Source organism: Megascapheus bottae, chromosome 6 (genome assembly GCF_031878675.1).
Source record: "Megascapheus bottae isolate mThoBot1 chromosome 6, mThoBot2.hap1, whole genome shotgun sequence".
NCBI classification, from domain to species: domain Eukaryota; kingdom Metazoa; phylum Chordata; class Mammalia; order Rodentia; family Geomyidae; genus Megascapheus; species Megascapheus bottae.
Window position 1 is genome coordinate 81,204,516 of NC_143514.1, and position 26,057 is coordinate 81,230,572.

General features: G+C 55.7%; 1 protein-coding gene across 1 annotated transcript in view; it reads left to right on the forward strand.

Annotated features, from left to right (window-relative positions):
- The first annotated feature begins 1,601 nt into the window (after positions 1-1,601).
- Chd5 (chromodomain helicase DNA binding protein 5) overlaps positions 1,602-26,057 on the forward strand; it is a 52,695-nt gene continuing 28,239 nt past the window's right edge. Inside the window, exons 1-8 of the mRNA XM_090335964.1 lie at positions 1,602-1,852; positions 9,428-9,555; positions 17,274-17,453; positions 19,563-19,681; positions 20,911-21,149; positions 23,577-23,701; positions 24,801-24,924; positions 25,881-26,047. Of these exons, the coding sequence (XP_090192090.1) occupies positions 1,774-1,852; positions 9,428-9,555; positions 17,274-17,453; positions 19,563-19,681; positions 20,911-21,149; positions 23,577-23,701; positions 24,801-24,924; positions 25,881-26,047 (1,161 nt within the window). The 5' untranslated portion in view covers positions 1,602-1,773. The remainder of the gene's footprint in view (positions 1,853-9,427; positions 9,556-17,273; positions 17,454-19,562; positions 19,682-20,910; positions 21,150-23,576; positions 23,702-24,800; positions 24,925-25,880; positions 26,048-26,057) is intronic.

The window sequence follows — 26,057 nt, forward strand, 5'->3', positions numbered from 1 at the left end:
ATAATTACAAGTTTTGTAATCAGCAAATAGACTTGTCTCCTGAAACTATCCTTAATGACGGGCTTGTTCTCAGAGTTTACTGAATGCTCACCTTTTTAAGGGAGTGTGTATGTGTGTGTATATATGTGTATGGAGGGGTGTTACCTGGTGCTGAGAAATGTTGAGTCAGTTTCTCTGCAATGGGGCAAAGGGCCTTAGAAAAGGTGTAATTCTCCCCATTAAAGAAGTCTTGTGGGGCTGGTACTGGAGAGTGGGCACGTGTGGAAGCGTAGGTTTTTTTCTAGGGCAGTTACTAGTTAGGGAGACAGTCTAGGAAGAGCCTGGAAGTCGTTCCTAGAAAGATGTAGGCCCCACTCAAGCCTCAATGGTCTGGGATTTCTCCACTCGTTAGTTGGTCAGCAGCAGGAAACAGCTTGGATCAAGGGAGCCCTGGATAGTCTTAGCCTGACTTCCTGTTGGCTGCGGGTCCCTTTTCTCCTGCATGGGGCCTGCACTGTGCTGCTCCAACATCTCTGTCTCCAAGGAGATCTTCAAGTGGTCTGGGAGAGGGAGGGCTTCCCAGCACCCCGCACTTGGATTCTGGAAGGCTTGACAGGATCCTTCCTTGCTTAGGAATGAATGAAGACCAGCTTTTGTTTCGGGCTTGTTGGCGATTAATTTGGATGGCACGAGGAGAGCGTTTTGCTGTAGAGCTTTCCAGTTCTCCCGGGGCCACCCATCCACTGCTGGCCACAGGGTGGGTTGTGGCTCTCCAAGAGGTCTTGTGCCAAGTGGACAGGATCCTCATGCATACAGGGAGGGAGACTCCCTCTGGGAGGGCCCCGTGCACCTGTCGGTGCTTGGCCAAGGCCTGGGGTTTGTGCTAGGCAGTCCGTCCTGGCTTCCAGCTCCTCCGATCAGGCGGATCCTGGGTTGTGTGGTGGCAGTGTGGCCAGGCCTCCCCCTGGAGGGACCGCGGCCTTGAGCTTGGCTGCCTCTGAAACTTCTTTCTTAGAAGTACTTGTGCACAAGGCAGATGGATGGATAAAGTGCGCATTTAAGAGCCGGCTCGCGGGCCGGGCCGGGCTGTGGCCTCCGGCTCTGCCTTCTCCCCTAGCAGCCCCGGGCCGGCACTCCCGCCCTCCCTCCCTCCGGTGGGAGTTTGGGGCCCGCGTGGCCGGGGCCCGGGGTGCCGCGAGCGGAGGAGGAGGAGGAGGAGCGGGCGGAGGGATTAGACCCGCACTCAGTCTCCGGAGCGTCCCACGGTTCTTCTCTGGAGAGGGGTTAAGGGCACGGCGGGGAGCCGGGCGGGTAGGAGCCCCGCCGACCCGGCCTCGTCCCGCGCCCGCCCGCCGGGGCCCCGCCGGCCCCTCGACGGCTCCCCGCGTGCGTCCGCGCGCCCAGCCCGCGGCTCAGGACTAGTCCCCCAACTTGGTCTCCGCGGTTAACTAGTCGCGCTGCCGGAGCGATGGGATGGGGTTGCCACAGCAACCAGACTGGACGTCACAATCCGGGCATGTGTGCCGCCCCCCGCCCCCCGCCGGGCCGCCCGCGCCGCCGCCGCCGCGGCCGCCACCCTGGGCCGGCGACGCGACTCGGGCTGCGCGGGTGCGGGCTGAGGGGCCGGGACGAAGAGAGTCGAGACGGGGCGGTGGAGGCGGGGGGGGGCGGGGGGGCCGGCGGCCGCCATCTTCTCGCCCGCCGCGCGCGCCCGTCCGGCAGCGCACGGGTTAAGGCTGGCACCGCGCCCGGCGGGAGGGGGGGCGCCCACCTCCCCTCCCCCCCGCGCCGGGCATGCGGGGCCCGCTGGGCACCGAGGAGGAGCTGCCGCGGCTGTTTGCCGAGGAGATGGAGAACGAGGACGAGATGTCAGGTGGGGGGCGCCCCGGGGGGCGGCGGGGCTGCGCGGGGCGGGCGCGGCCGGGGTCAGGCCGCGTGCCCTTGAAGGGGGCGGGCGTCGCGCTCGCGGCCGGCGCGGGCGGCGCACGGGCGCTCGCGAGCCTCGGGCCCGGGTCCGCCTCTGGGCGCCCTGGGTGGGGCCGCAGCGGGCGCGGACGGCCCGAGCGCTCGGGTCCGGGGGGCGCCGCGAGGGCTTCGCGGGGCGCGGGCTCCCGCCGCGGGGGTCGAGGTCGCGGCTCGGAGCGCCCGGCTGGGGTGGCCGGGGTCCTCCGCCGGGGGCCGTGGCGTGGCCCGCGCGCCCTCCTGCGTCGGCTGCCGGCCTGGGGCCCCCGGGCCACCGCCCCGGCCCTGGCCGAGCCTCAGACTTCAGCAGGAGCGGGGCTTGTGCCTGGGGTGCCGGGATCCCCCGGCCAGCGCCCCGGGCCGGGCCTTCCCCGCGCCCGCCCGCCTCCCTCTTCCCTCCCTCCCTCCGCAGACTGGGACCGCGCCGCGGCCTGGCACCAAGTCCGTGGTCCCCAGCGATGACTTCCCACACTGGCCCCGGATCCGCCCCTCTCCCCCCCCTCCTGACTCGGCGGAGCCCAGCCCAGCAGGATCTTCCCGGAGAGCTTTCCACCCGGGACCACACCCCTCGCCCCGGCCGCCCCCTGCTCGGGGCACCCAGAGGGGCCCTGGCCCTCCCCACCCCCCAGGAAAGCTGCATTGTCCAGGAGCCTGCTGTGGGGTGAAGGGATGCCCCTGTTCCGGTGGGGTTGCCTGGACAATGGTTGACAGTTGCCTCTCCAGATGCTGGGTTTTTATTTTCATTTATTTTTTATGTTGATACTGGGGCTTGAACTAAAGACCAGGTCTTTCTCTCCTCCTCTCTCTCTCTCTCTCTTCCTCCACCCCCACCCTTGGTCAAGATTGGTGCCCTACCACGTATCTCAGCCTCTTGAGGAGCTCAGATTACGGGCATGAGCCACTGGCACCCAGTGGCACTCAACTTAGGGCTGTTTTCTACCTGGGAACCAGGATTCACAGCAAGCCTTGTTTGATGATTTCCTCCATGAGGCCCTGGTGGTGTTTGGGGTGTGGCCTTTGTGGCACTGGCAGGAACCAGTTCCTTTCTGGGACTTTAGGCCCCTGGTGGGCCCTTTCCCTGGGCTCTCCTTGTGTTGGGGTGCAGACCTTGAGGAGGGCAGGGGGACAGAGGGGTCCCCAGGCTAACAGGTGTCTGACTTGAGGTTGATGCTGGAGGGCCCAACTGGACCTTGTTCAAAGTCTACCTGTTCCCAGAGCCTCCAGGAGTACTCCCAAAATCTCACAGAGAGGACACTCTGCTCTGGACCCTCTGGCCAGGGGATTTGGTACCATCCATCAACCAGCCCAGATGCTCCACCACCAGGCCCTTCCCAGGAGCCGACTCCTCTTCTGTTCCCTGGTTGAGCCTCACAGTCGGTCCTGGTCTTCACTGGCCACTTCCCACTTAGCGAGCCAAGGCCTCTGAAATGCAAATCGGAGCCCAGACTCCCTGTCTTTATTTTTCCTGGAACCCCTTGTTCATATACAACAGCCTCATTGGTGGGCTCCTTGCCTCTGGAATCTTGCAGGCTCTATCCTGCCCGTGGGTCTGACTGGGACTCTCTCCCTGTCTTCCACCCACAGGTCTCTCCTGGCCATGTAGGTAGGTCCTGGATCTAGTGAACTGGGAAAGATGCTCCTCGATCCTCTGGCTCCGATGTGACCTTGTTAGGTTTACTCTCAGGTCCGTCTGAACGGCTTGTTTTCTTGGGAGCACTCCTGTAAGCTGGAATACTGCCAGTCTACTGCTGTGTCAGGGGCCTCTGCCTCTGGCACAGTTTCCTGGACCGCCTGCCGTGTCTGGTACCCGGCTCTGAGTGCCCTGCCCAAGAGATGCTTGTGGTCTCAGTGTCTGAGGTGGGGGGCGAGGCTGTTTTCAGCTCTGAGGTGATGACAGTGCAAGCCACTTCCTGGCTTGTGCTGGCCTATGTCATGGACTCTGTAGCCTGGAGTCCAGGTCCATGACAATGACCCCCAGGGGACTGGAGCCAGCTGGCTCTGAGACAAGACAGTGGTGGCTGGAGAGCCCGAATTTTGGGAATGAGCACACTAGCTTTTAAACCCACAGTTGTTGGACTTGTTCCTTGGGGAATCTGTTTTTCTTTGGGCTGTGCTATCTCCCACCTCCTCCTCAGAGTGGCTTTTGCTCACTCAGCAGTATTCTCATTTCCTGTTTTGGGGGGTGGGTGGGTATGTTTGCCACTAGCTCTGTGGCTTTGTGGCAGGTGGGCAATCTTGTTCTAGGGAGGAAGATGCAGTGGGTCTCCACCTCATCCAGCTTGGGGACCGGTCCTTGCCAAATTCTCTGGGGAGATGGGAGGGCTGGCCAGAATGAGGGCCTAAGAATTGGATGGCTGGGGGCGTGGTTCAAGTACTAAAGGGCTTGCCTAGCAAATGCAAAGTCCTGAGTTCAAAACCCTCGTACTACCAAAACTCGTGAGATGGAGGAGGTGTTGGGTGTGAATCCGGTTCCTGCTGGCTGAATGGTCTTTAGCAAGCTCCCCAGTGCTCTGCCTCAGTGTCCCCGCAAGTAGAATGGGGCACGGCACTATCTACCTCATAGAGGGCTATTGTGAAGGCTTGGTACTGTGGAACATTTAGGTCATAGTGCCCAGTGCATGGAGGTGCTCAGTAGACCTGGCACCATGTAAGGGGGCAGCTGGCCTGCCACCCTAAGGACATGTTTCCAAGACTTGCATTCTCACTCAGTAAGTCGGAGTAACAGGAAGGGGGCACGGGCGCGGGGCTGGGAGGGGGAACCTTAGGTGAGGTTGAGGAGTAGGAGTGGGCCCAGCCCCGTCAGTCTCTCCTCCAGCAATGTGGCTCTCAGTCCCTGGACACCTCTGCTGGGCTGAGGAGTTTACTGCTTGGCTGACCCAGCTAGCTGGGGAGACTCTCCCTTGGTTAGGCAGTTTGACCTGTTTCCCTCTGCCTGTCCTACACTGGTCAGCCTTCCTTCTTTTCTTTCGACACCAGGCACCCTTGTCTCCTTTTGCTTTGTCTCTCCTTTGCCTTCAGGGGGTCTCTCCATGCCTTCCCCTCCTTGCTTTTTTTTTTTTTTTTTTTTTGCCAGTCCTGGGCTTGAGCTCAGGGCCTGAGCACTGTCCTTGGACTTTCTCAAGGCTAGAGCTCTACCACTTGAGCCTCAGCACCACTTCCGGCTTTTTTCTATGTATATGGTGCCGAGGAATCGAACCCGGGTCTTCATGCATGCTAGGCAAGCACTTCAACCACTAGGCCAAACTCTCGGCCCCCCTCCTTGCTTTTTTTCCACCCAAATATATACCCTGACCTCTCCTCCCTCTGCCAAGCCCTGTCACTTAGTGTAAAAGCCTCACTCCTCTCCTTCTCAGGAGTAACGCTTTCCTTTGATGAGACGCCAATGAGGTGATGTCTGGGTTTTGTTAAATGTCATAAGTAAATTATTAATTGCTGCTTGGGCTTACCCGCCCCTCCCCCGCGCCACCTCACAGGGGCTGTGACATGAGGGAGGTCTAAGAACGGTCCGAACGAACTCCTGGTCCCACCATGTCACCCCTTCATGGGCTCTGGTGTCACTGGTCACCGAGTGACACTTTTCAATCGTAGTTCGGATTCCATTCCTGGGAGAAAAGGTAACAGCATCAGAGCCCTCAGGAAGAGGTGGTGGTTTGAAGCCTTCACACTGCCGTCTTGTCCAGGGATTAGACTTGATTCCTGTGCTGGCAGCCAGACTTTGAACCTTGATCCACAGATCTCAGCCTCCTGAGTAGCGAAGGTTACCTTATGGCGTCATTGTGCAGTCCCTAATTCTGGCGATCGTCCCATCTCTTGGCTCAGCCCTGCTCTTAATCTGACCCTCCCTGGTCCCACTTTCTCCTCCTGTCACTGGCTTTTCTTTACCTTCCTCAGCCGGGTTTGCAGAGCTCCCTGGTGGCCTCTGGCGGGCGGGGCCTGCAGCCTGGCTTGGGGTTCAATCAGAATGCTGACCTGTGGGCCTGTTCTGACTCCCTGAGGGGTGTTGTGACCTCCCAGACCCTGCCTCTGTCACCTTTCTCACTCTGTGTCCCCAGAGTACACCCCTGACTTACTGTTGACATGTTGAACTTTGGGTGGAACCAAGGCCTGGAAGGACAGGTCAGAAACACCAATGGGCAGCTTCCAGTCATGCCTGGGTCTCAACAAGGCTCTGCCATCTGTCAGCTGTGGGATTGAATTGTAAGGTCCTGTGAGCCTCAGTTTCTTCATCTGCAGTGGGGCTAGTTCTTATCTCCCAGGATTTGTTGTATGATGCCTGTAAATGGATACAGTCATCATTGCTGGCTCCTTGACAGTGGTGCAGGACACTGGGTAGGGCCAGCCACCTCACCACAGGGCTGCAGCTGGGCCCTGTGGGCTCTGTGCTGGGTGAGTGTGTGTGAAGCTAGAGAGGGACTGGGGAGAGCTGAGGAAGTCCCTGTGCCTGCTCTGCCAGAGTCTATACCCACCCTATACCAACCCATCCTCTCTTCCGGTGCAGCTTGCCAGGCCCCTCCCCAGGCCTGCTCTGACCGGGCAGCTCAGGAGGTGAGAGCTAACCAGGCTAATGCTCATAATTATAGCTGGCTTGGATCAATGAAGTCTTGGGCCCTGGAGGGGCAAGGCTGATGTGGTGAACACAGCCAGGCAGGCTCAGAAGCACAGTGGGACAGCCCCAAGGGGCCAGGAGCTAGCAGGACAAACAGTCCTGGAAGCCCCCCCCCCCCCGCGCCCTATGAGGAGGTCCTACCCGTTCCCTGGCCACATGCCTCTGTCTCAGAATCTTCTGGTGCCTCTATTCTCTCTGCCAGTGGGGCTGCAGGTGGAGGGGCTGGGGGTCAGTGGACCCATGGGTGAACATGGAAGTGGCTGATGGTGACACCTAGCCAAGTTTTAGGCTGCTCAGGGCTGCCTGTTGCACAAGAGGGAGAGAGAAGTCCAAAGAGGAGTTGGCACAGTGGGGTAGTGGGGATAGTGTCACAGAGGGTCATCATAAACCATGTGTGGACAGAAGAGCCTATCAAAGATGGGTGTGGACAAGGCTGGAGTCCCTTTCCCATGTGCCTGTCCTGGAACCTCCCTTGGGGAGACGTCCTGGGCTCGGCTGTCCTCTGGCCAAGGACACAGAGGCTGGGCCATGTCCTCCGAGGCTCATCACTCATCGGGGGGCCTGGTGAGGGTCTTCCCCAGGTCTTCCTCTCCTTGTCTTCCCACCCACACGCAGTTGACAGGCTTCTTTCCAGAGCCTCCCAAGCTACTGTGTCTCCTGGTCATTCAGGGACCACCTGCTGGGCTTTGCCTTCCTATGTCTGGGGGCTGCCCTCTGGGAGGAGACCAGGATGTGCCCCAGAGGAGGCAGGAGGGAGTGGCCCCTTCAGGATTGCATCAGCCTGGATCCCATTACATAACCAGTGTCTGAGACTGCTGGGGGGAGGGGGGAGGAGGAGGAGGGGGCTCTACCCAGCCTGAGACCATGCCTGCCTGGGAGGTGAGGCCGGCTACCTCGGGGTGGGGGGGGGGGTACCCTAGCCTGGCTCCCTGCCTGCGCCGGCCCTGCTGCTCAGATGTCTCCCTTTGCATTGACTCTTGGGTCTCCACATACATTTTCAGCTGCTTTGAAAATCCTAGCCCTGTCACCACCCAGTTTTGAAGGAGAGGATGGGGCCAGCTCTGCCACCCGGCTTCAGCCTGGCTGTGACTGGGTCTGGCTCACAGAAGCCAGACGTCAGAGTGGCCCTAGCTGCCCACTCCCCAAGCCCTCCATCTATTGGGCCCGGCCTCCACAGAGCCAGGACACACCTGGCTGGTCTCCCCCGGGTGGGTGGGCGGCATGCACCGAGACTGCTGTACGGCCACCTCCCCGGGCAGCTTTCAGTCTTGCCTGGAGCCTGGCTCTTCCCGAGCCGGGACTCAGACATGCCCTGCCCAGTGTGTGGCTATGCTGTGCTGGCTGGCAGCACTCTCTTCTTGGAGCAGGGTTGTGGGGTTGCAGCCCCACCTTGCCCCTATAGGGGGGGATATGGCATGTGGGGTGCAGTGGTGGGCCACTGGCACCCTCTGAGCCACTGGCACCCTCTGAGGTGAGGGTGGCTCAGGCATGGAGAGCCACAGGGACCAGGTGGGGCCTCCCCTCCTCCCTAGGGACTGTGGGACGCATAGGTCCCAGGCTGGAGAGTGGAAAGGTGGGTTTGTTTTGGTGTGTGTGTGTGTGTGTCTGGATGGTTGTGTTGGCTGTGTGACACCAGTGGCCAAGAGTTGAACTCTGGCAGGAGCAGCAGGCACTTCCAGGCTCTCCGTGGTGGATGATCTGGACCTTGTGCCCTCAGGAACCAGGAGGGGTCCTGTGAGGCAGCCCAGCTGTCTGTCCAGTTGTCTAGGAAGATGTGGGCACGCCTCTCCCCTGCTCATTGCTCCCCCCACTGCACTGCACCCAAGCCCTCAGGCCTCCCTCTGGCCGGTGGGGGCCTGGCTTTCTGGTGAGCCCCTTACGGCTTCTTCCTTCTGGAAGTTTCCTTTGCTTCTAGAAGATGGACATATCTACTCAGGGTGGTTTGTTTTTACTGTTTCTCTCTCTCCCAGAACCTCTTTCCTCTCAGCTCGCAGGGCCCTATCTTGAGGTCTGGGACCCCTGGTTCACCTCCGGTCCCCCTCAAGTCGGGCTCCAGCCAGCCGTGGCCCTGGGCAGGGGTTCCATACCACAACCCAGTGTAATGTAAGTCCCTCTCCCCTAGGTGGGTGGCATAGAACTCACAGCTTATCCAAGATAGCCCAGCACCCTGGCACACTCTGGCCCCCAAGTCTCAGGGCTAGCGAGGGAGTTCAGGCTCTGTGGACAGCTTTTGGAAAAACCATGTGTGGTGGATGTGGCGCCACTTTCTGGAATTTCTCATCTTTCTGGACAACCAGCTAGAATGTGGTTGGCATCCTGTACTGCTCTGTGTACCTGTGTGTATGCACGCGCATGTGTGTGTGTGTGCAGGCATAGGGTTGCAGGCTTGCACTTCTGTTTGAGGGGTCCTATCGAGCGTGTGGTGTGTCCTACATCCAGGCACTCATGCTCACTCCATGTGACCTTTGAGTGACGGGGCCTGGCAGCATTTATCGTCCTGACTTCAGCAGCCACTTTGTAGCCACAGTGTGGGCCTGGGAGGTGTTCAGAGATGGACCTCTCTCACCTCCGCCTCTCTGGGGGCCTCTTGCTGGGTAGCTAGAGCCCCCTTGGGGCTACCTCCTGCCCAGACAGCCTCATCCACATTGGGGTTCCCTTTCCTGTCACCGGTCTTATCTGCTCTGGGTGGTGGTTACTCTACAGGGGCATGAGGGAGTGAAAGGTTGCAGGGTGAAGTGACTGGATGCCATGCCCAGTGGGCATTCCTGTCCTCACTGGGGTTGAGGGGGGTGGGGTGGCAACCGTGGGCATCTCCAGCTCCGCCCCTGGGCTGGGGCTGAGGGGAACAGAGGCTAACCCTCCTCTCTCCTGCACTTCTAGAAGAAGAGGATGGCGGCCTTGACGCCTTTGAGGATTTCTTCCCCATGGAGCCTGTGAGCCTTCCCAAGAAGAAGAAGCCCAGGAAGCTCAAGGAGAGCAAGTCCAAGGGGAAGCGAAAGAAGAAAGAGGTGAGCCGTGGCAGGCGGTGAGGGGCGGAGAAGGCTGGTCCTGGATCACTGGGCCAGAACCACCTGACTCGCCAGGGAAGCTCACTACCACTTGACTTACACCCCTAGCACTCCCCACCCTCTTTTTTCTCTTTCTTTCTTTCCTTTTTTTTTGTGGGTCATGGGGCTTGAACTCTGGGCCTGGGCGCTGTCCCTGATCTCTTCAGCTCAAGGCTTCCACCCTACCCCTTGAGCCACAGCCCCACTTCGCATTTTCTACTTATTAATTGGAGATAAGAGTCTCACGGTCTTTAGTGGGTCTGGCTTTTTGAACCACAATCCTCAGATCTCAGCCACAGGTATGAACCACCAGGCCTGCCTTCTTCTTTTTTTTCCTTTTTGCCAGTACTAGGTTTTGAAATCAGGACTTCATGCTTGCTTGATTTGCTTGCTTGTCTGGTGCTCTACCACTTGACTTACACTTCTAGCCTAGCTTTTTCTGTTTTTTCTTTTTTTTGTTTTGTCTTGATGGTTGTGGGGCTTGAACTCTGGGCCTGGTGCTGTCCCTAAACTCTTTATCTCAAGGCCACTTGAGCCACAGTGGCACTTCTGGTTTTCTGGCAGTTAATTGGAGATAAGATTCTCAAAGACTTTTGTGTCCAGGCTGGCTTTGAACTGCAATCCTCAGATCTCAGCCTTCTGAATTGCTAGGATTACAGGTGTGAGCCACCAGTGCCTGGCTTTGCTGGTTGTTTTTACAGATGGAGTCTCTTGGCCCCTCAAGTCTCAGCCTCCTCAGTCACTAGGATTGTGGGCATAAGCTGTTGGTGTCCAGTTATAGGTTTTTTTTTTTTTTGAAATAGACTCTAACTTTGCCTAGACTAGCTTTGAACTTGAGGCCCTCCTGCCTTCCCCACCTGAGTAGCTTATATTATAGAAGTGTGCCATTATACTTGACTACATCCTGTCCCTTAAACACATTAGAAGGTCATTTTGCATTGTCCCTTCCTGGCTGTCCTGGGTAAGGACACTCTGATAGCAGCAGTTACTGTCCCCTCACTGCTTGCACTGTGCAGTTGCTGCCTGGCCCTTGTCCCTATCCTATCACTGTCTGCTTGTCTTAGATCTCTCTGTCCTTACATGGAAAACCTATTGAAGTTAAGTAAGGCAAGTTGGAGAAGCTTAGGAGGCATTGGTAAGGGGGTGGCCACTGTGGGTGCCCTGTACTGGGTGGCCTCGGCACAGATGTCACTTTGTTCCCGGTTCTGGGTGCTCAGGGTTGGTGAGGAGTGGGCAGTGACCCCGCAGGCATCATGCTGACTGTGCACACTCAGGATCCCGCCTTGGAAACTTGTGAGATGGGGAAGCCGATGGGGAAATGGAAGACGGCTCACGTCCTTGTCACTTGGGATATGACCCCGACCCCACTGTGCCTCTGTTGAGCTGAGGCCTTCAGAGAGTCACCCCCAATCCTCCAGGCGGCCCTTGGGGCGGGTGGGGTATGACCTCACTCACATGCGGGAGTGGAGGAGGGTACTTGGAGGGTGCGGAAGGCAGTAGTAGCCGAGGGTCCACTACAGGCTTCTCCCTGGCCCCTGAAGGAGATGGGGTTTCTGGAAGGCAGTGGGCAGAGGGGGACATAAAAAGACGAGCTCTGGATGGTCCTCTGGAGGCTGCAGGGCAAGGGAAGAAGTGAGGAGACCTTGGAGGAGAGAGAGGTGGTGATGATGGGCAGGTGAGTGGCACTGCCTGGGCTTCCTGCCTGAACCTTGATGCTGTATCTCCTTCAGCTCCATGCTCGTTTTGGGCTCTGGTCAGGATTGGTGCATGTCTGGCCTCTCCCAGGACACCCTGCCTGTTCCCATACCCCTCTCAGCCTGGAGGCTGTCTGTGGGTGCAGGTGCTGGACCTTTGACAGATGGTTGAAGGGTCTGGGTCTCATGCCTGTGCTCTGAGGCTCCATGCGCCATGAAAAAGGATAACAGGGAGGAATAGAGGGGAGGAGACTTGGCTCCCCAGGTCCCTAGGGGCCACAGCCCCCCCCCCCATTCCTTCCCTTGGCCCTGTGGGTCCCTGGGCAGGAAGGCAGTTCTAGAGGGCAGGCCTGTGTGAGGCAGGAGTCCATGTTTCCTGGCTGAGGCCGTGAAGTCTCCTGGAATGACCATTTCCTTCTTCCTGTAGTCAGGCTCTGCAGACCTCAGTCTCGGGCCTTGTTGCTGGCTGAGGCAGGGCTTCCCTCTACCTTGTGTCTCAGGTCTTAGCTTTTGGGCTGCATCTACCCATTTTTCAGATGTGGGCCTGGCAGGGCTGCCACAATCAAATGTGGGCACCCTACTCCAAGTAGGGCCAGCTTTGTCTCCCTCCCTACTGGGGAGGGAGGGTTCAACCAAGGCCCTAGCCAGGAAGAAGGCTGGAGGAGACAGGTGGGAGCTGGGGTTCAGCTGCCCGCCAGGACCTGTCTGTGCCTGTTTGGACCACAGCTATAGCTATAGGTTGTTTCCTTTGTCCAGCTGGTCTGAGCCTTCTTTAGTCTTTCTTTCTCTGGTGTGTATGTGTGTGTGTGTGTTTCCCTGGGTACTGCCAGTCTCCGGCTCTCTCTGAACCTCATGCTTTGTCTCTCCTTGTGGCCTGCATTTGGCTTCTCTGCCTTATTCACCGCTCACATTGCTTCCTCATTCTCATCTTCACTACCTCATTTCCCTCCCCCACCCTGGCTTCCATTCTCTCAACCCCTGTTCCTCCCAAGGAGCTGCCTTGCGGTTCCTCACAGGGGTTCATGTTATGGTGGATAGGAGCCCCCCATTGATGAGGCCTGCCCCTACCCCACACCCCTGAGAGCCTGGCTCTGACCAGCTGCTGGGTCCTAGGGGGTCTGGAGCCCAGGGATCCCAGCTGCCTACCTGCAGGGCAGATCCAAATACTTTTGTCCCTTTTCCTTCCCCACCTCCCGCCAGGTGATGCAAGGTGAAGTTTAGGGGCCCTAAGCTGCATTGTTTTTTTTGGGGGGGGTGGTAGGCAGCAAGGTCGTGGATTCTGATTTACATGAAATAGCTGGGCTGCAGCAGGAACCTGAGCATATGTAGATGAAGCTCCTTGTCAGACCAGAGCGCAGGAGGGAGAAATGATTTCAACCTGTACTGCAGCGGTTGCCATGGCAACCAATTATTCAGTGCTAAATTATAACTGTTTATAACACTCGTGAATGGGAAGGCTCATATTTCATTCTTTCTTTTTCCCTCTCAGTCTTGAAGGACCCCAAATGGAGAATGACCAAGTCTCCAGATCTTTCCTTTGAGTTTAAATACTTCTTTTTTTTTTGGCGGGGGGTGGTGGAGTGGGTGGGGTAGGGAATATAGAATGTGTGTGAGCTACAGAGGGAAGGGAGAAGCAGAAAAGAGGCCTCGAACCAGAAATGTCTCTGGATCCAGGAAGGAGGAAGGATGTAGGAGAGACGGCCCAAGTGGGGTCTCAAGAACTGTGGCTGAGGTTGGGAGTTTGGCCTAGTGGTAGAGTGCTTGCCTAGCATGCACAAAGGCCCAGGTTCGATTCCTTGGTACCATATACACAGAAAAAGCCAGAAGTGGTGCTATGGCTCAAATGGTAGAGTGCTAACCTTGAGGAAAGCCCAAGAACAGTGCTCAGGCCCTGAGTTTGTATTAAAACAAAAACAAAAACAAAAACAAAACTGTGGCTGTCATGCTGTGCCCTTAGCAGAACGGGGCCCTGAGTGAGCACTGTCCCCCAGCTCAGGCACAGTGTGGAAGGAGCTTTGTGGATTGACTCTACTCCACTTCTTTTCTCAGCCACTGGAGCTTCCCCTCCAGTCACATCCAGGGCTGTTACAGTGAAGGGCAGTGTCAAGGTCAGAGGCTCAACTGTCATCCTAATTTTCACAGTGCATCGTGTTGATTTCATCTCTTAGACCTCAGGGCTAAGGTTGGCTCCTGAGCTTTATTCATCAGTCTGTGCCTGAGTCTCTCTCTCTGAATGGAATATGCCTACAATATGCCTTCCGAGTTGTGAGATCATGGATGGTTACTCTCCCTCTGGCTCTTCGTCTTTTTATGGTCGCTAGTGATTTGCCACCTGAACCACAGCTCCATTTCTGTTTTTTTGTGGTTCACTGGAGACAAGAGTCTAAGAGACTTTTCTGTCCTGGCTGGCTTCAAATCACAACCCCAAGCCTCAGATCTCAGCCTCCTGAGTAGCTAGGATTATAGACACAAGTCACCCCCCCTTTATCCTGTTGGTGAGCCACTCCTCTGTGAGCTGTTGAGAACCATTTGTTGTCGTCTTTGTCTCCTTCATTGATTTTTTACTTTTTGGAGGGGTGTGGAAACATCCTGGTATGAGTTCTGTCCTGTACCATGGAAGTGTGTGCAGGGGTGGGTGGTGGTGGTCAAGGCTCAGGCTCGTTCAGCCGGTGTAATCTCCATTTGGTGGAGATTCAGGAAAAGGGAGGTGGGCTGGGGCAGGGAGCTGGCAGTCAGAGCCTTCTCTTCTCTTGGGTTCTTCCCCCCACCCCACCCCATGGAATGAGAGGTTAATATGTTGCCTGAGCCTTGGCAGGCGGCCGAAACAAGGAACCACTGATGTTTTGAAGACCGGCCTTCCTGGGATTCTAGTCATTCTGCCACTCTCCTCCTCTCTTATTCTGCTATGAAGTGGATGCTGAGTGAGCTGTTCTGTTAGTGCCCACCTTTTCCCCACTCCAGTCCCATTCCCCCAATCTGCCCATACTGCTGTTCCTGCAGCAGACAGCACGATCTGCTGGAGGCGCCTTCTCGCCTTCTCTCCGCCCTCTTGCTCCCCCCCTGGCTCCCCCTGGGCCCTGTGTTGTAGGCTATGCCTTCTTGTGACTCCTGGCCTCTCCTACACTGGGGGATGTGGCAGCATCTGCTCTCTCGAGACTCCACAGAATCATGTTGTCCATCCATCCTGATCTTGTCCCCTGGCTCCCAACACCCTGTGCAGATGGCTGTAGCCCAGCCCTGTTGGACACAAGTGAGGGAAATGAGTCTGGTTTGTCATCCTGGCTGTGTCCTTGGAGCTGGGGCTGTCATGGGTGGGGCATCTTGGAGCATTGCCAAGGGAGGAAGTGCCTCTGTGCCAGGGAGTGATCGGTGGTGCCTGGAGCAAATGGCTGGTACAGTTCTGAACACATACTGCTCTGGCCCGGCTGGGCTCCCTGTCCAGGCCCATGATGGGGCTCTAGAGACCTGGCTTTTCCTGTTGAACACAGAGCAGAGCTTCTCTCTTGGCTGTCCTCCATGTCAGAAATGTTCCAGTTCTCTTCTTAACGAGGACAGGAAGGCCAGGTCTGTGTTGCCACATGTCTTGCCCAAGTCCTAGGCTGGCAAGGAGCAAAACCTCCCAGGGAGCTTTAAGGCCAACAGGCCAAGCAGATGTCAGCCCTGGGCCCTCTGACCACCTCCCTGTCTGGGCAGGGCAGAGTGAGTCCCTAGGGCAGGCCCATGGCTGCTGTCCGTGGTGCTGAAGTCCACAGCGCCCTCTCTTCCCATTTTACCCCTGCTGGGCCAGGCCTGGGATGAAGCCTGCTCTTCTCTTGAGAACCTGAGCTGAGCTGAACTCAGACACACTGGGTGGGAGCACATTTCCCCATCTTACTCCCACTCCCCCAATGACTTTGGCTAAATCTGGACGTTGTGGCCTTAGGACCCATACTGTCAACTGCCCTGGAGTGAGATCTTTCCCCTGTTCTGACTCAGGTAGAAACCAGGTCTAGCAGCTGCTCCTGGATAAGTCAGTGTTTCAGGAACTACGTAAGATCTAGAAAAGCTAGGAGGTCCTGCTTCTGCCAGTCCTGGTGCCACCGATGTGCTGGTTAATGGATGGAGAGGCTTCAGGGCAGGAAGCCTGGTCGGCAAGAGCAAGCAGGGCATGCAGGAGAGTGAGCACTGGGCAGGGAGCACCTGGATCTCAGGGAAAGCTTCAGTCATCGCCTCCTCCTCCTCCTCCTCTTCCTCTTCCTCCTTCTCCTCCTGTCTCCATCCCCCCCTGTTTCCCCCTCTCCCATTGCTGGTTCCTGAGCTCATTTGTCATCTCCACTTCTCTCCATCTCTTCCTATGCCTCTCTGCTCACCTTGAAAACCTTTCATTGCAATCAGGAGGGTGACAAGCCTTGGTAACTGTGGCAACAGTGCCAGACCCTCTCCGCAGACCAGGCTGAAGCTGACTGAGAGGCTCTGCATGCCTCCGTAGGGCAATATCTTTCGGGTGGGGCTGCTTAGGCGGAAGACACCCTTATCTCCATATAAATGGGCCATTTTCTGCTTGTACAGACAGGAGACTAAATCAAGGAAGCCAGGCTTAAGAGCCGCCTAAATTACCTTGTCTCCTGGGGCTGGTGGGTAACCGGCCGGCTTGGAAGGTGGCAGCCTCCAACTTGGCCCTCAGGTAAAAGTGGTGTGTGCGCTCTGCATTAATTACAGGTTCCATTTGGGTGCCCAGCCCCACGAGGGCCATGCAGAGGGCTTCCAGCTGGCGGCTGGGGTGCCAGGTGGAGGATCAATTCCTGCCTGGGGCTTTCCTTGTACACTTATTTTTTGATGTATACCAGTATGGGGAGTCGAACTCAGGAGAGCCTGGGTACTCTTCTTTAGCTTTTTGTGCTCAAGGCTGGCTCTCTACCAACTGAGCCACACCCGCACGTGTGTGTGTGTGTGTGTGTGTGTGTGTGTGTGTGTGTGTGTGTGTGTGTTTGCGCCAATTGTGGGGCTTGAACTCAGGGCATTGTTCCTGAGCTCCTTTTTTCTCAAGGTTAGGGCTCTACCACTTGAGCTACAGTGCCATTTCCAGCTTTTTCCTTTTGCTTATTGGAGATAAGAGTCTCACAGACCTTTTTTTTTTTTTTGTCAGTCGTGGGACTTGAACTCTGGGCTTGGGCACTGTCCCTGAGCTCTTCAGCTCAATGCTAGTGCTTTACCACTAAAGTCCCAGCACCACTTGTGGTTTTCTGGCGGTTAATTGGTGATAAGAGTCTCACAGATTTTCCTGCCTGGGTTGGCTTTGGATTTCAGTTTGAGTAGCTAAGACTCCAGGCGTGAGCCATGGGCACTCAGCTGCAACTGCTTTTTTTTTTTTTTTAACCAGTTCTGGCCTTGAACTCAGGGCCTGAGCACTGTCCCTGGGCTTTCTCAAGGCTAGAGCTCTAGCACTTGAGCCACAGCACCACTTCCAGCTTTTTCTATGTTTGTGGTACTGAGGAATTGAACCCCGGGACTTTGTGCATGCTAGACAAGCACTCTACCACTAGGCCAAACTCCTGGCCTGGCTGCAACTGCTTTGACACGGGCCATCACGTCATCTTCTGTGAGTACCTGGGTCCCAGGGTCATTATGGAACAGTCCCAAGCATTTGACCACTAGGGAAGCTGAGCTTATCCTAAGGGAGGTCGAAGCAGGATGCTTGTCTTGGGTGTGTGTGTGTGTGTGTGTGTGTGTGTGTGTGTGTGTGTGTGTGTGTTTCTACAGGATGGTCACCTCACCTACATTTGCTCTCAGAGGACTAGATGTCTGACTGGTGCTGGCTCAGGCAGGCAGGGTCCTTCTTGCTGGGCCTTGGGGCAAGCTGTGGGCAGTGGATGTTGGTGAAGGATGCTTACTGGCCTCAGGTGTGGGCTCACCCACCTGCCCAGACTGTGCTTGGCTGTATTGCAGCCTGGCCCTGGGTTCTGCTGGAGCACATGGGTCCCTCACTGTCCCCATTTTCTTTTTCAGGGGAGCAATGATGAGCTATCAGAAAATGAGGAGGATCTAGAAGAGAAGTCGGAGAGTGAAGGCAGTGACTACTCCCCGAACAAGAAGAGGAAGAAGAAACTGAAGGAGAAGAAGGAGAAAAAAGCCAAACGCAAGAAGAAAGATGAAGAGGAGGATGACAATGATGATGGGTGCTTAAAGGTAACTGCCAGGGCCAGGCTCGGGTGGCGGTGGGGCCCAGCTTCTACCAGCCACACTCCAGTTCTCTGATCTCAAATCCATGGTTCTTTTCACACAGAGGGGCACATAAGGTCCGAAGCATGTACGTGTACATGTGTGCCTGGGGGTGGTAAACACTGTTTATATTGTAGCCACAAGTCTGGGAGCCATTTTTGAAATAATGATGGCTGAAACTTAGGAGTTTGTGTGATTTGCTGATGCATTGGCTGCTCTTGGCAATAGCTTGAACACTGTAGCATGCTGCTTGCTGTTTCTGGAGAAAGTGACAGTTTAAGCTCAGGTTTGATGTCAGGGACCTCTCACTTGGAGTTATACGGGAAAATAAAACAACAAACAAAGGCTTTGCCACACGCGTCAGCAGCTCGATAGCTCTGCTTATGGTGGCAGAGATTCTCAGCACACATTCTGTGCTGCCCAGTGGACATGCCCACTAAACTCAGAGCAGAGCAGCTGTGGAGATGAGCTTCGCTGTGTCCTGGAGCCCACAAACACTGGAAACAGAGCGAAGTGAGCCAAGGCTTTCGTGGCCCTGACATTATCAGATGCCCTTTGCTGCCTTAGCACCGGGGCTGGAAAGATAAACCGCTCCATAAATATTAGCAGAGGTGCTGGCAGGAGAGGCAGCACTCTGAGCATGAATGACTCAAGTCCCAGTGCTGCCAGAACTTAGTCTGGGTGCCCTGACACCCCGAGGGATCACATTAGTTGGTGGGTGTATTGTGAGTCGCCTGGGACTGGTAATAGCTGAGGGGCTGATAGTTCTGAGAGATTAGCTTTAGAGACTGGTTCAGTTCTGTGGGACACCATCAGTCACTTGCTGCTGTGCAAGACCTAACTCCCTGTGGGCTGCCCTCCCACGGCTGGCTTGCCCTCAGGAATGGCTGGGTATGACTGTGGGGACAAGCCAGCCATGGGAGGACAGGCCACACAGGAGCATGTCTGACCTGTCACAGAGCCTCCTTCACCAGGCAGGCCTGATTTAGGCCGGGGGACCCTTAGGGTCCAGGGAGACTATTATGAATATCACCTGTGCCTAGTGCCTTGTGGGGTCCAGTGGTGTCATCTACTTTGTTCCCCTCTGGGTTCAGGCAGGGCACCTTTATCTAGTAAGACAGAGAACAAGCATCCCATATCCAGTGTTCCCTATGTCATGTGACCACCTGACCAGGAACTCTGGCTTGAAGGGGTGTGTGTACTGATTTCCCTGTTGGGGCCACTTGGGACTACCTGGAGGAGAGGAGAAAGGCAGCTGGGTTGGGTGCTGGCACATTCTGACCTGTTCCCATTCCAGGCCCCCCATCTGCTAGGTAGGTGCTGATATTTTTCTCATTTCACAGATGGGCACACTGAGGCACAGAGGTAAAGTGACTTCTGCACCTCTCACAGTCACTCTGTGGCAGAGCCAGGGTTAGAACTGCCTAGACTGGTGGTAGGCACCAGCCCCAGTGTGGGGCTCTGCATCCATCTGGTCATCTGACCTTGGGCTTAGCTCTTCTGAGGGCTCTGAGGACATCACACTCTTCCCGGGTTCCACCTGGAAAGTGAAGCAGTGGCTGAGGGGCCCTCCTAGCTCCGCCCCTCCCAGGGTCCTGGCTGTAGAACCTGGCAAGTGGTTGTCCTTTCTCACCAACACCCTGTGTGCAACCCCTCAGCCCAGTTTCCTCCCAGGAACGCCTTCCCTCCCACAGCCGTGCTCTGGCCACTGTGCTGAGTCTGTTACGCTGTCCTGGGTCTGGAGGCCATTCGGAAGCCATCTTACTAGAAGGGTCTAGGCCCAGCTCTAGCTCAACTCTAGCAGCTGACTTCTTTCTTTCATTTTCTGGAGCAAGTCTTTGCCCAAGTCTTGACATTGAACATTTGGCCCTGCCCCCAGTGAGCCAGCTTCTGAGCTATAACCTGATCGGGGTTCATGGAATAGCATGTTTTCACCCAGGGATAGGTGAAAATGGTTCAAGTGGCAGACTTGACAAGGCCTCCATTCTGAGTCTTTGGGGCAGGGGTCCTAGGGAAGGGGTCCAGACAGGAAGGGTCCCCACTTCTGATTGCCCCTCTGCTCCCATCTCTCCATAGGAACCCAAGTCCTCAGGGCAGCTCATGGCGGAGTGGGGCCTGGACAACGTAGACTACCTGTTCTCGGAGGAGGACTACCACACGCTGACCAACTACAAGGCCTTTAGCCAGTTTCTCCGGTGGGTGGGGGACAGCCTGCTATGTCTGGGCATCTGTGGGGATGGCGTTTCCCGGGGAGACACCAAGCCCTAGGGGAGGGGCAGAGACAGAGCCTGGCCCCCTGGGGTGAGCGAGGGCTGATAGGCGGACCACTCACCTCTCCTCTCAGTGGGAGAATGGGTAGGGCAGTCTTTTCATTTGGACAGGTGGTTGAGCTTTCCCTAGCTGGGCCCACCCTGGGTTCTTAGGGTCTTTTTCTTTTCCTTTTTTTTCTCCCTATTTCCCTTCTCTTTTGTGCTGGAACTGGAATCTGAACTCAGGGCCTGGGTGCTGTCCCTTAATTTTTTTTTCTCAAGTCTGGCTCTCTACCACTTGAGCCACACCTCTACTTCTGGGTCTTTTTGGATGGTTAATTGGAAAGAGGAGTCTCACGGACTTTCCTGCCTGGACTGACAATCCTCAGATCTCAGACATCTGGGTAGCTAGGATTAGAGGCATGAGCCACCAGAGCTTGGCTTCTTGTGTCTTTTTTTTGATGAGAAGGCTGGTTGCAGGTCTCTGGCCCACAAACTATCATAAAAGTACCCATTGTGAAGAGGGAATGGGATATATTTGGGGGTACATTCTTGTCTCAGCTTTGTCCTTTGTCAGCTCCTTTTTCTACCTAGGTTTTTATTTTTTATTTTATGTTATTATTTATTTATTTTTTATGCCAGTCCTGGGGCTTGAACTCAGAGCCTTAGCACTGTCCTTGGGCTTTTTCCTCAAAGCTAGCACTCTGCCATTTGAGCCAAAGCACCACTTCTTGCTTTTTCTATGTATGTGGTACCAAGGAATTGAAACTGAGTCTTTGTACATGCTAGGCAAGCACTCCACCACTAGGCCTAGGTATTTATTTATTTATTTATTTATTTATATTTTACCAGTCCTGGGGCTTAAACTCAGGGCCTAGGCATTGTCCTTGGACATTTTTTGCTCAAAGCTAGCATTCTGCCACTTGAGCCAGAGCACCACTTCTGGCTTTGTCTGTGTATGTGGTACTGGGGAATCGAATAGGGACTTGGTGCATGCTAGGCCAGCACACTACCACTAGGCCATGCTCCCAGCCCTCTACTTAGTTTCTAATGAAGAATGCGGGGCTAGTGCCACAAGCAGGTGTGAGAAGGGGTGGGCCCTGTCCTTCGCCCTTTTCAGTCTTCCCTCATGCTTCCATCATCCTCCCATCATCCTCTCCTCTCTTCCTTTACAGGCCGCTCATAGCCAAGAAGAACCCAAAGATCCCTATGTCCAAAATGATGACTGTCCTGGGTGCCAAATGGCGGGAATTCAGTGCCAACAACCCTTTTAAGGGTAGTTCTGCGGCGGCGGCTGCGGCGGCGGTGGCTGCAGCTGTGGAGACAGTCACCATTGCTCCTCCACTGGCTGTCAGCCCCCAGCAGGTGCCCCCGCCTATGCCCATCCGCAAGGCCAAGACCAAAGAGGGCAAGGGTAAGGCTGCTGGTGGGCAGGCACTGAGGACAGAGGCCTGATAGAGGCCACTGGGCAGCCATGAACAGACCTGGCTGGCCAGGGATACCCAGAGTGTTGATGGAGAATCCAGGGCTTTGTGTCACCTCGGGTTGACTTAGCTTTCCTTAGCAGTAGCTAGGCATCATAGCTTCTGGCCTGTCTATCTTCTGGGCCATGTGGCTTTGCCTTTACTTGTTCTATAACTTTGCACAGAGGGGCAGGAATGGAGGAGGAGGAGGAGGAGGAGGAGGGAGACCACAGTACAGAGCTGCTTCAGCACTGGGCCTCCAGCTGGGCTCAAAGTGTGGGGCAGCCTGCAATCAGTCCACTGGCTCCTCTTGTTCCCTTCGTGCAGGGAGGGTCCTTGTCAGGTGGACAGGGTGGTGCTGAGCATCAATAGTCCCTGCCTCCTCCAGCTGCAGAATGCACATTTGGAGCAGGAAGTAGAGGGTCAGGAAGGAGGTCCAGATCCAGTGTGGCTCAGTGATAGGGCAGGTGGATGGAGAGAAGAGGGCAGGAGCAATGTTGCTTGAAGGGCCTAGACATGGGGCCACATGGGCAGAAGTTCTGGTTTCTGGGATGTGAATGGTATTGGTCCCTCCAGAGCTGTGCCTGGTGGGGCTACCAGCTGCTTAGTCTTCCTGTGTGACCTCTATTTACTTAGTATTACTGGGGATTGAACCCAGGGCTTTACTCTGGCTAGATAAGTGCTCTACCATTTTTTTTGCCAGTCCTGGGCTTTGAAAGTCCTTGGACTTTCTCAAGACCAGAGCTCTACCACTTGAGCCTCAGCACCACTCCCAGCTTTTTTCTTTGTATGTGGTACTGAGGAATTGAACCTGGGTCTTGGCGAGCATGCTAGGCAAGCACTCTACCACTAGGCCAAACTCCCATGCCCAAGTGCTCTACCATTTAAGCCAATACTCCAGCCCTTCACTTTTAATTTTTTTTTTTTGCCAGTCCTGGGCTTGGGCTCAGGGCCTGAGCACTGTCCCTAGATTTTCTCAAGGCTAGAGCTCTACCTCTTGAGCCACAGCACCACTTCTGGCTTTTTGCTACGTATGTGGTACTGAGGAATCGAACCTGGGTCTTCGTGCATGCTAGGCAAGCACTCTACCACTAGGCCAAACTCCCGGCCCCACTTTTAATTTTTGATGTAGGGTGTGGCTTTTTTCCAGCTGGCTTTGAACTTGGTGATCCTCTTGCTTCTACCTCTTGAGTTTTTTTTTTTTCTTCCAGTCCTGGGCTTGCACTCAAGGCCTGAGCACTGCCCTTTGGCATTTTTAAGGCTCTACCACTTGAGCCATAGCTCCACTTCCAGCCTTTTCTATATATGTGGTACCGAGGAATTGAACCCAGGTCTTCATGTATGCTAGGCAAGCACTCTACCTCTAGGCCATGCTCCTGGCCCTTGAGTTGGGTTTTGATCTGGGCTGGAGAACCCTGTATTTCAACCCCAAGGAGCTTTGGTTTCTGAGACAAAGCTGGGATGCTGTACCTTGTGCCTCTGTGCCAGGTCTCCACAGGTGCGTGGTGGGCCTGTGTTGTGTGTCTATACCCTGTCGTACCACGTCTTGGTCACCCAGAGTTCTGGGGAGGCCTTGGCTTGTTTCCCACCTGCTCAGGACCCTCACTTAATTTCCTGGACTTCAGCTGCTGAGCTATTGATTTCCAAAGCTGAAAATGGCAATGGGTTTTCTGTGGTGCTGCCCCAGGGTGAAGCTGGAACCCCAGATCCATGATCCTATGTGTGCTTTGGCCAGGGGAAGGCCTGGTAGAGACGACATCAGTACAACATGACTCCACCTCCTCAGCCTGGCAGTGGGCCAGGCTGCTTGAGGGGGCCAGTACTCCCCAGGTGGCTAATTGTGCTGTGGCCAGCTGCATATACACAGCCTGAAACCTGCTGGCCTCTCCTGGGTGACCGGCAGAGTGAAGTGGTTGCTGTGATGCTTATACTCCTTGGTCCTGTGAGGCTGGCAGCCAGGGATGGGGTTCCCAGGGGCGACCCTGTGGGAGTCTAGGCGTGGATTATGGCCCTGCTGGTGTGGAGGTTGGGGGCTCCTATGGGGATGTGCTGAGGGCATGAGAGCTAATTCCAGTATGACTGGACATACTGGCATTGCTCTGTGGTCCACGTCAGTGTGATTTTAGTGGCTGGAGTAAACGTGTGTGGGTCAGGTTGGCCTCTGGCTTTCCTTCTGCCGCTGTGTAGCCTAAGTAAGGCTGTATCTCTCCTCCCTTGGTCTCATCTGTAAAGGGGTTCTGGTGGAACGTACACGTTCCTTACTCGGGACCACCTCCTGAGGCCCCCAGGACAGCAAGGCGCTGTCTCCTTATGCAGGCTGTGGGAAGTGGGCAGCGGGTGGCAGTGTTGGTCATCGAAGCCCTTGTCACAATGTCCAGGCCCTGGAGTAAGGAAGAAGATCAAAGGCTCCAAAGATGGGAAGAAGAAGGGGAAGGGGAAAAAAGTGGCTGGGCTCAAGTTCCGCTTTGGAGGGATCAGCAACAAGAGGAAGAAAGGCTCCTCGGTGAGGGCGTGTGCGTGCATGTGTGTGCGTGTGCGTGTCTGCATGTGTGCACATGTGTCGGGGTGGGATAATCATGGGGAGTGGGCCCTTGGTTCATTCTCCAAAACCGACGGAAGCCGCTCTCCAGGCTCCCTGTAGGCCCCACTTTGTCCTTCTGTCTGGAGAGGGCAGGGACGGGCTGCTTTTAGGGACTTCGTTAGCATGGATGGGCAGACTTACCCAGCTCAGTCCTGGTTTCTGTTGTCCACAGTGGTTCCCTCCGGGGAGCAGGCGGCACGATCAGCTGGGAGGCCTGGCTGGGAGGGTGATGCAGGGGAGGGGGCAGGGCCAGGCTGACTGGAGCTCTGACTGCTCTCCCTTACTCCATAGTCCCAGCTCAAAGCCTGGGCCCATGTCTCAGCCTCTGGGTCCTCCCAGAGGCTCCTGCTGCACCCCCATGGGAAGCCCTTTCCTTCCCCGATCCCTGAGGTGGATCAGTGAAGAAAGCTAGCTGGAAGCCTGAGTTACATCCTCAGTCTTGGAAGCCGTTTCTCTGTCCTCCCAGAGGCAGGTGCCAGGTCTCAAGGCCGGCTGCTGCGGAGCAGAGGATGGAGCAGAAGGGATGGCCAACTCAGATCTGGCAGTCCCACTCACCTGAGAAAGATATCTGTTTAGCTCCTACTGGGCAACTCTTGTGCTTGGCCATGGCCCGCTGTTCTTAAGGTGGAGTCAGGCTGGCAGGCACATTCCCCTGGGAGAGAGGCAACAGTGAGCCAGGCAGATGGGACAGGCCAGACCTGGAGCTGCACTGTGTCATGGGCCATTCAGAGCCATCTGGGAAGACTCCCTGGTAGAGGCTCCTTAGGGCAGGTGTAGGAGTTAGGCAGAGTGGAGGCAGAGCCTGGGAGCATGTTGGAGTGAAAGTGTGGGAGAGTCTGAGGGCTGGAGAACCAGGCTTAGAGGGTGGAGGGACACTGCACTGGCTGTGGCTGGATCAGGGTGGGAGATGATACAATATAAATACAGTCTCCAGGGCCCACCCACCAGACCCCGTGCTGTACTCTAGAGGCTGTACTACCCAAAGCACACCCTCACTCACACGGGCCTCCCTTCCCTGCAGAGTGAGGAGGACGAGCGGGACGAGTCTGATTTGGACAGTGCCAGCATCCACAGCTCGTCGGTGCGCTCTGAGTGCTCTGCAGCCCTGGGCAAGAAGAGCAAGAGGAGGCGCAAGAAGAAGAGAAGTAGGGCTTCCTGTTGGACGGAGGGTCTTGGGGCCTTTGCTGGGGGTGGGGCACAGAGGCCCTCCCTGGGGAAGCAGAGGAAGGATATCTTCCAGCCTCAGCCTCTTCTAGCCTTGGCCAGGCAGTTGTCCCATGCCTTCATCTCTGTCAGGAGCAGGGGGATGTCCTGCTCCAGGGGTGAGAATTAGGAATTCAGGGCATTAGCAAAGTGGGCATTAGGGAAAAAAGCACTTTCATAAGCTCATCCACCATCCAGCCACCCGCTGAGTCACCACGCCCAATTCTCTTCTCTTCTTCTGCTTTCCTTCCTTTTCTTTCCTATCCATCATTTTTTCCTATTCTGTCTCTCCATCTGTTTATCCACTCTCACCTTTCCCTCCTTCCATTCCTTTTATATGCCCTCTATCCTCATTCTGAATGGACTAGCTATTTGTTCAACATATTGGTCCACCCACTCACCCACTACCCATCAACTACCCATCCATCCATCCATCCATCCCTCAACCATTAACACACTTATCCATTCATTTACCCATCAATCTACCCACTAATTTAGCACTTCATCCACTAACCTATATATCTGTTAATCCCTCTACCCATTAATCTACCAACTCATCCATCCATCCATCCATCCATCCATCCATCTACTATTTCACCCATCCATCCATCCATCCATCCATCCATCCACCTACCCATTCACTCATCCATCCATCTTATTTATCCATCCATCAACTCATCCATCCATCCATCTCCTCATCAACCTACCTACTCACTACCCAGTCATCTCTTCCTCACCCACCCATTCCATCCATCCATCCATCCATTCATCCACGTACCTACCATTTGCCTATCTGGCTTCAGAAGGTGATGTCTGTGCATTGTTTGGGGTGGGATGGGGTGTGTGTGTGGCTGGGGGGGGAGGGTGCCTCCCATCAGCGCCTGTCTCCTGACCGCAGTTGACGATGGTGATGGCTACGAGACAGATCACCAGGACTACTGTGAGGTGTGCCAGCAGGGAGGGGAGATCATTCTGTGTGACACCTGCCCCAGGGCCTACCACCTGGTCTGCCTTGATCCCGAGCTGGAGAAGGCTCCAGAGGGCAAGTGGAGCTGCCCTCACTGTGTGAGTGTCG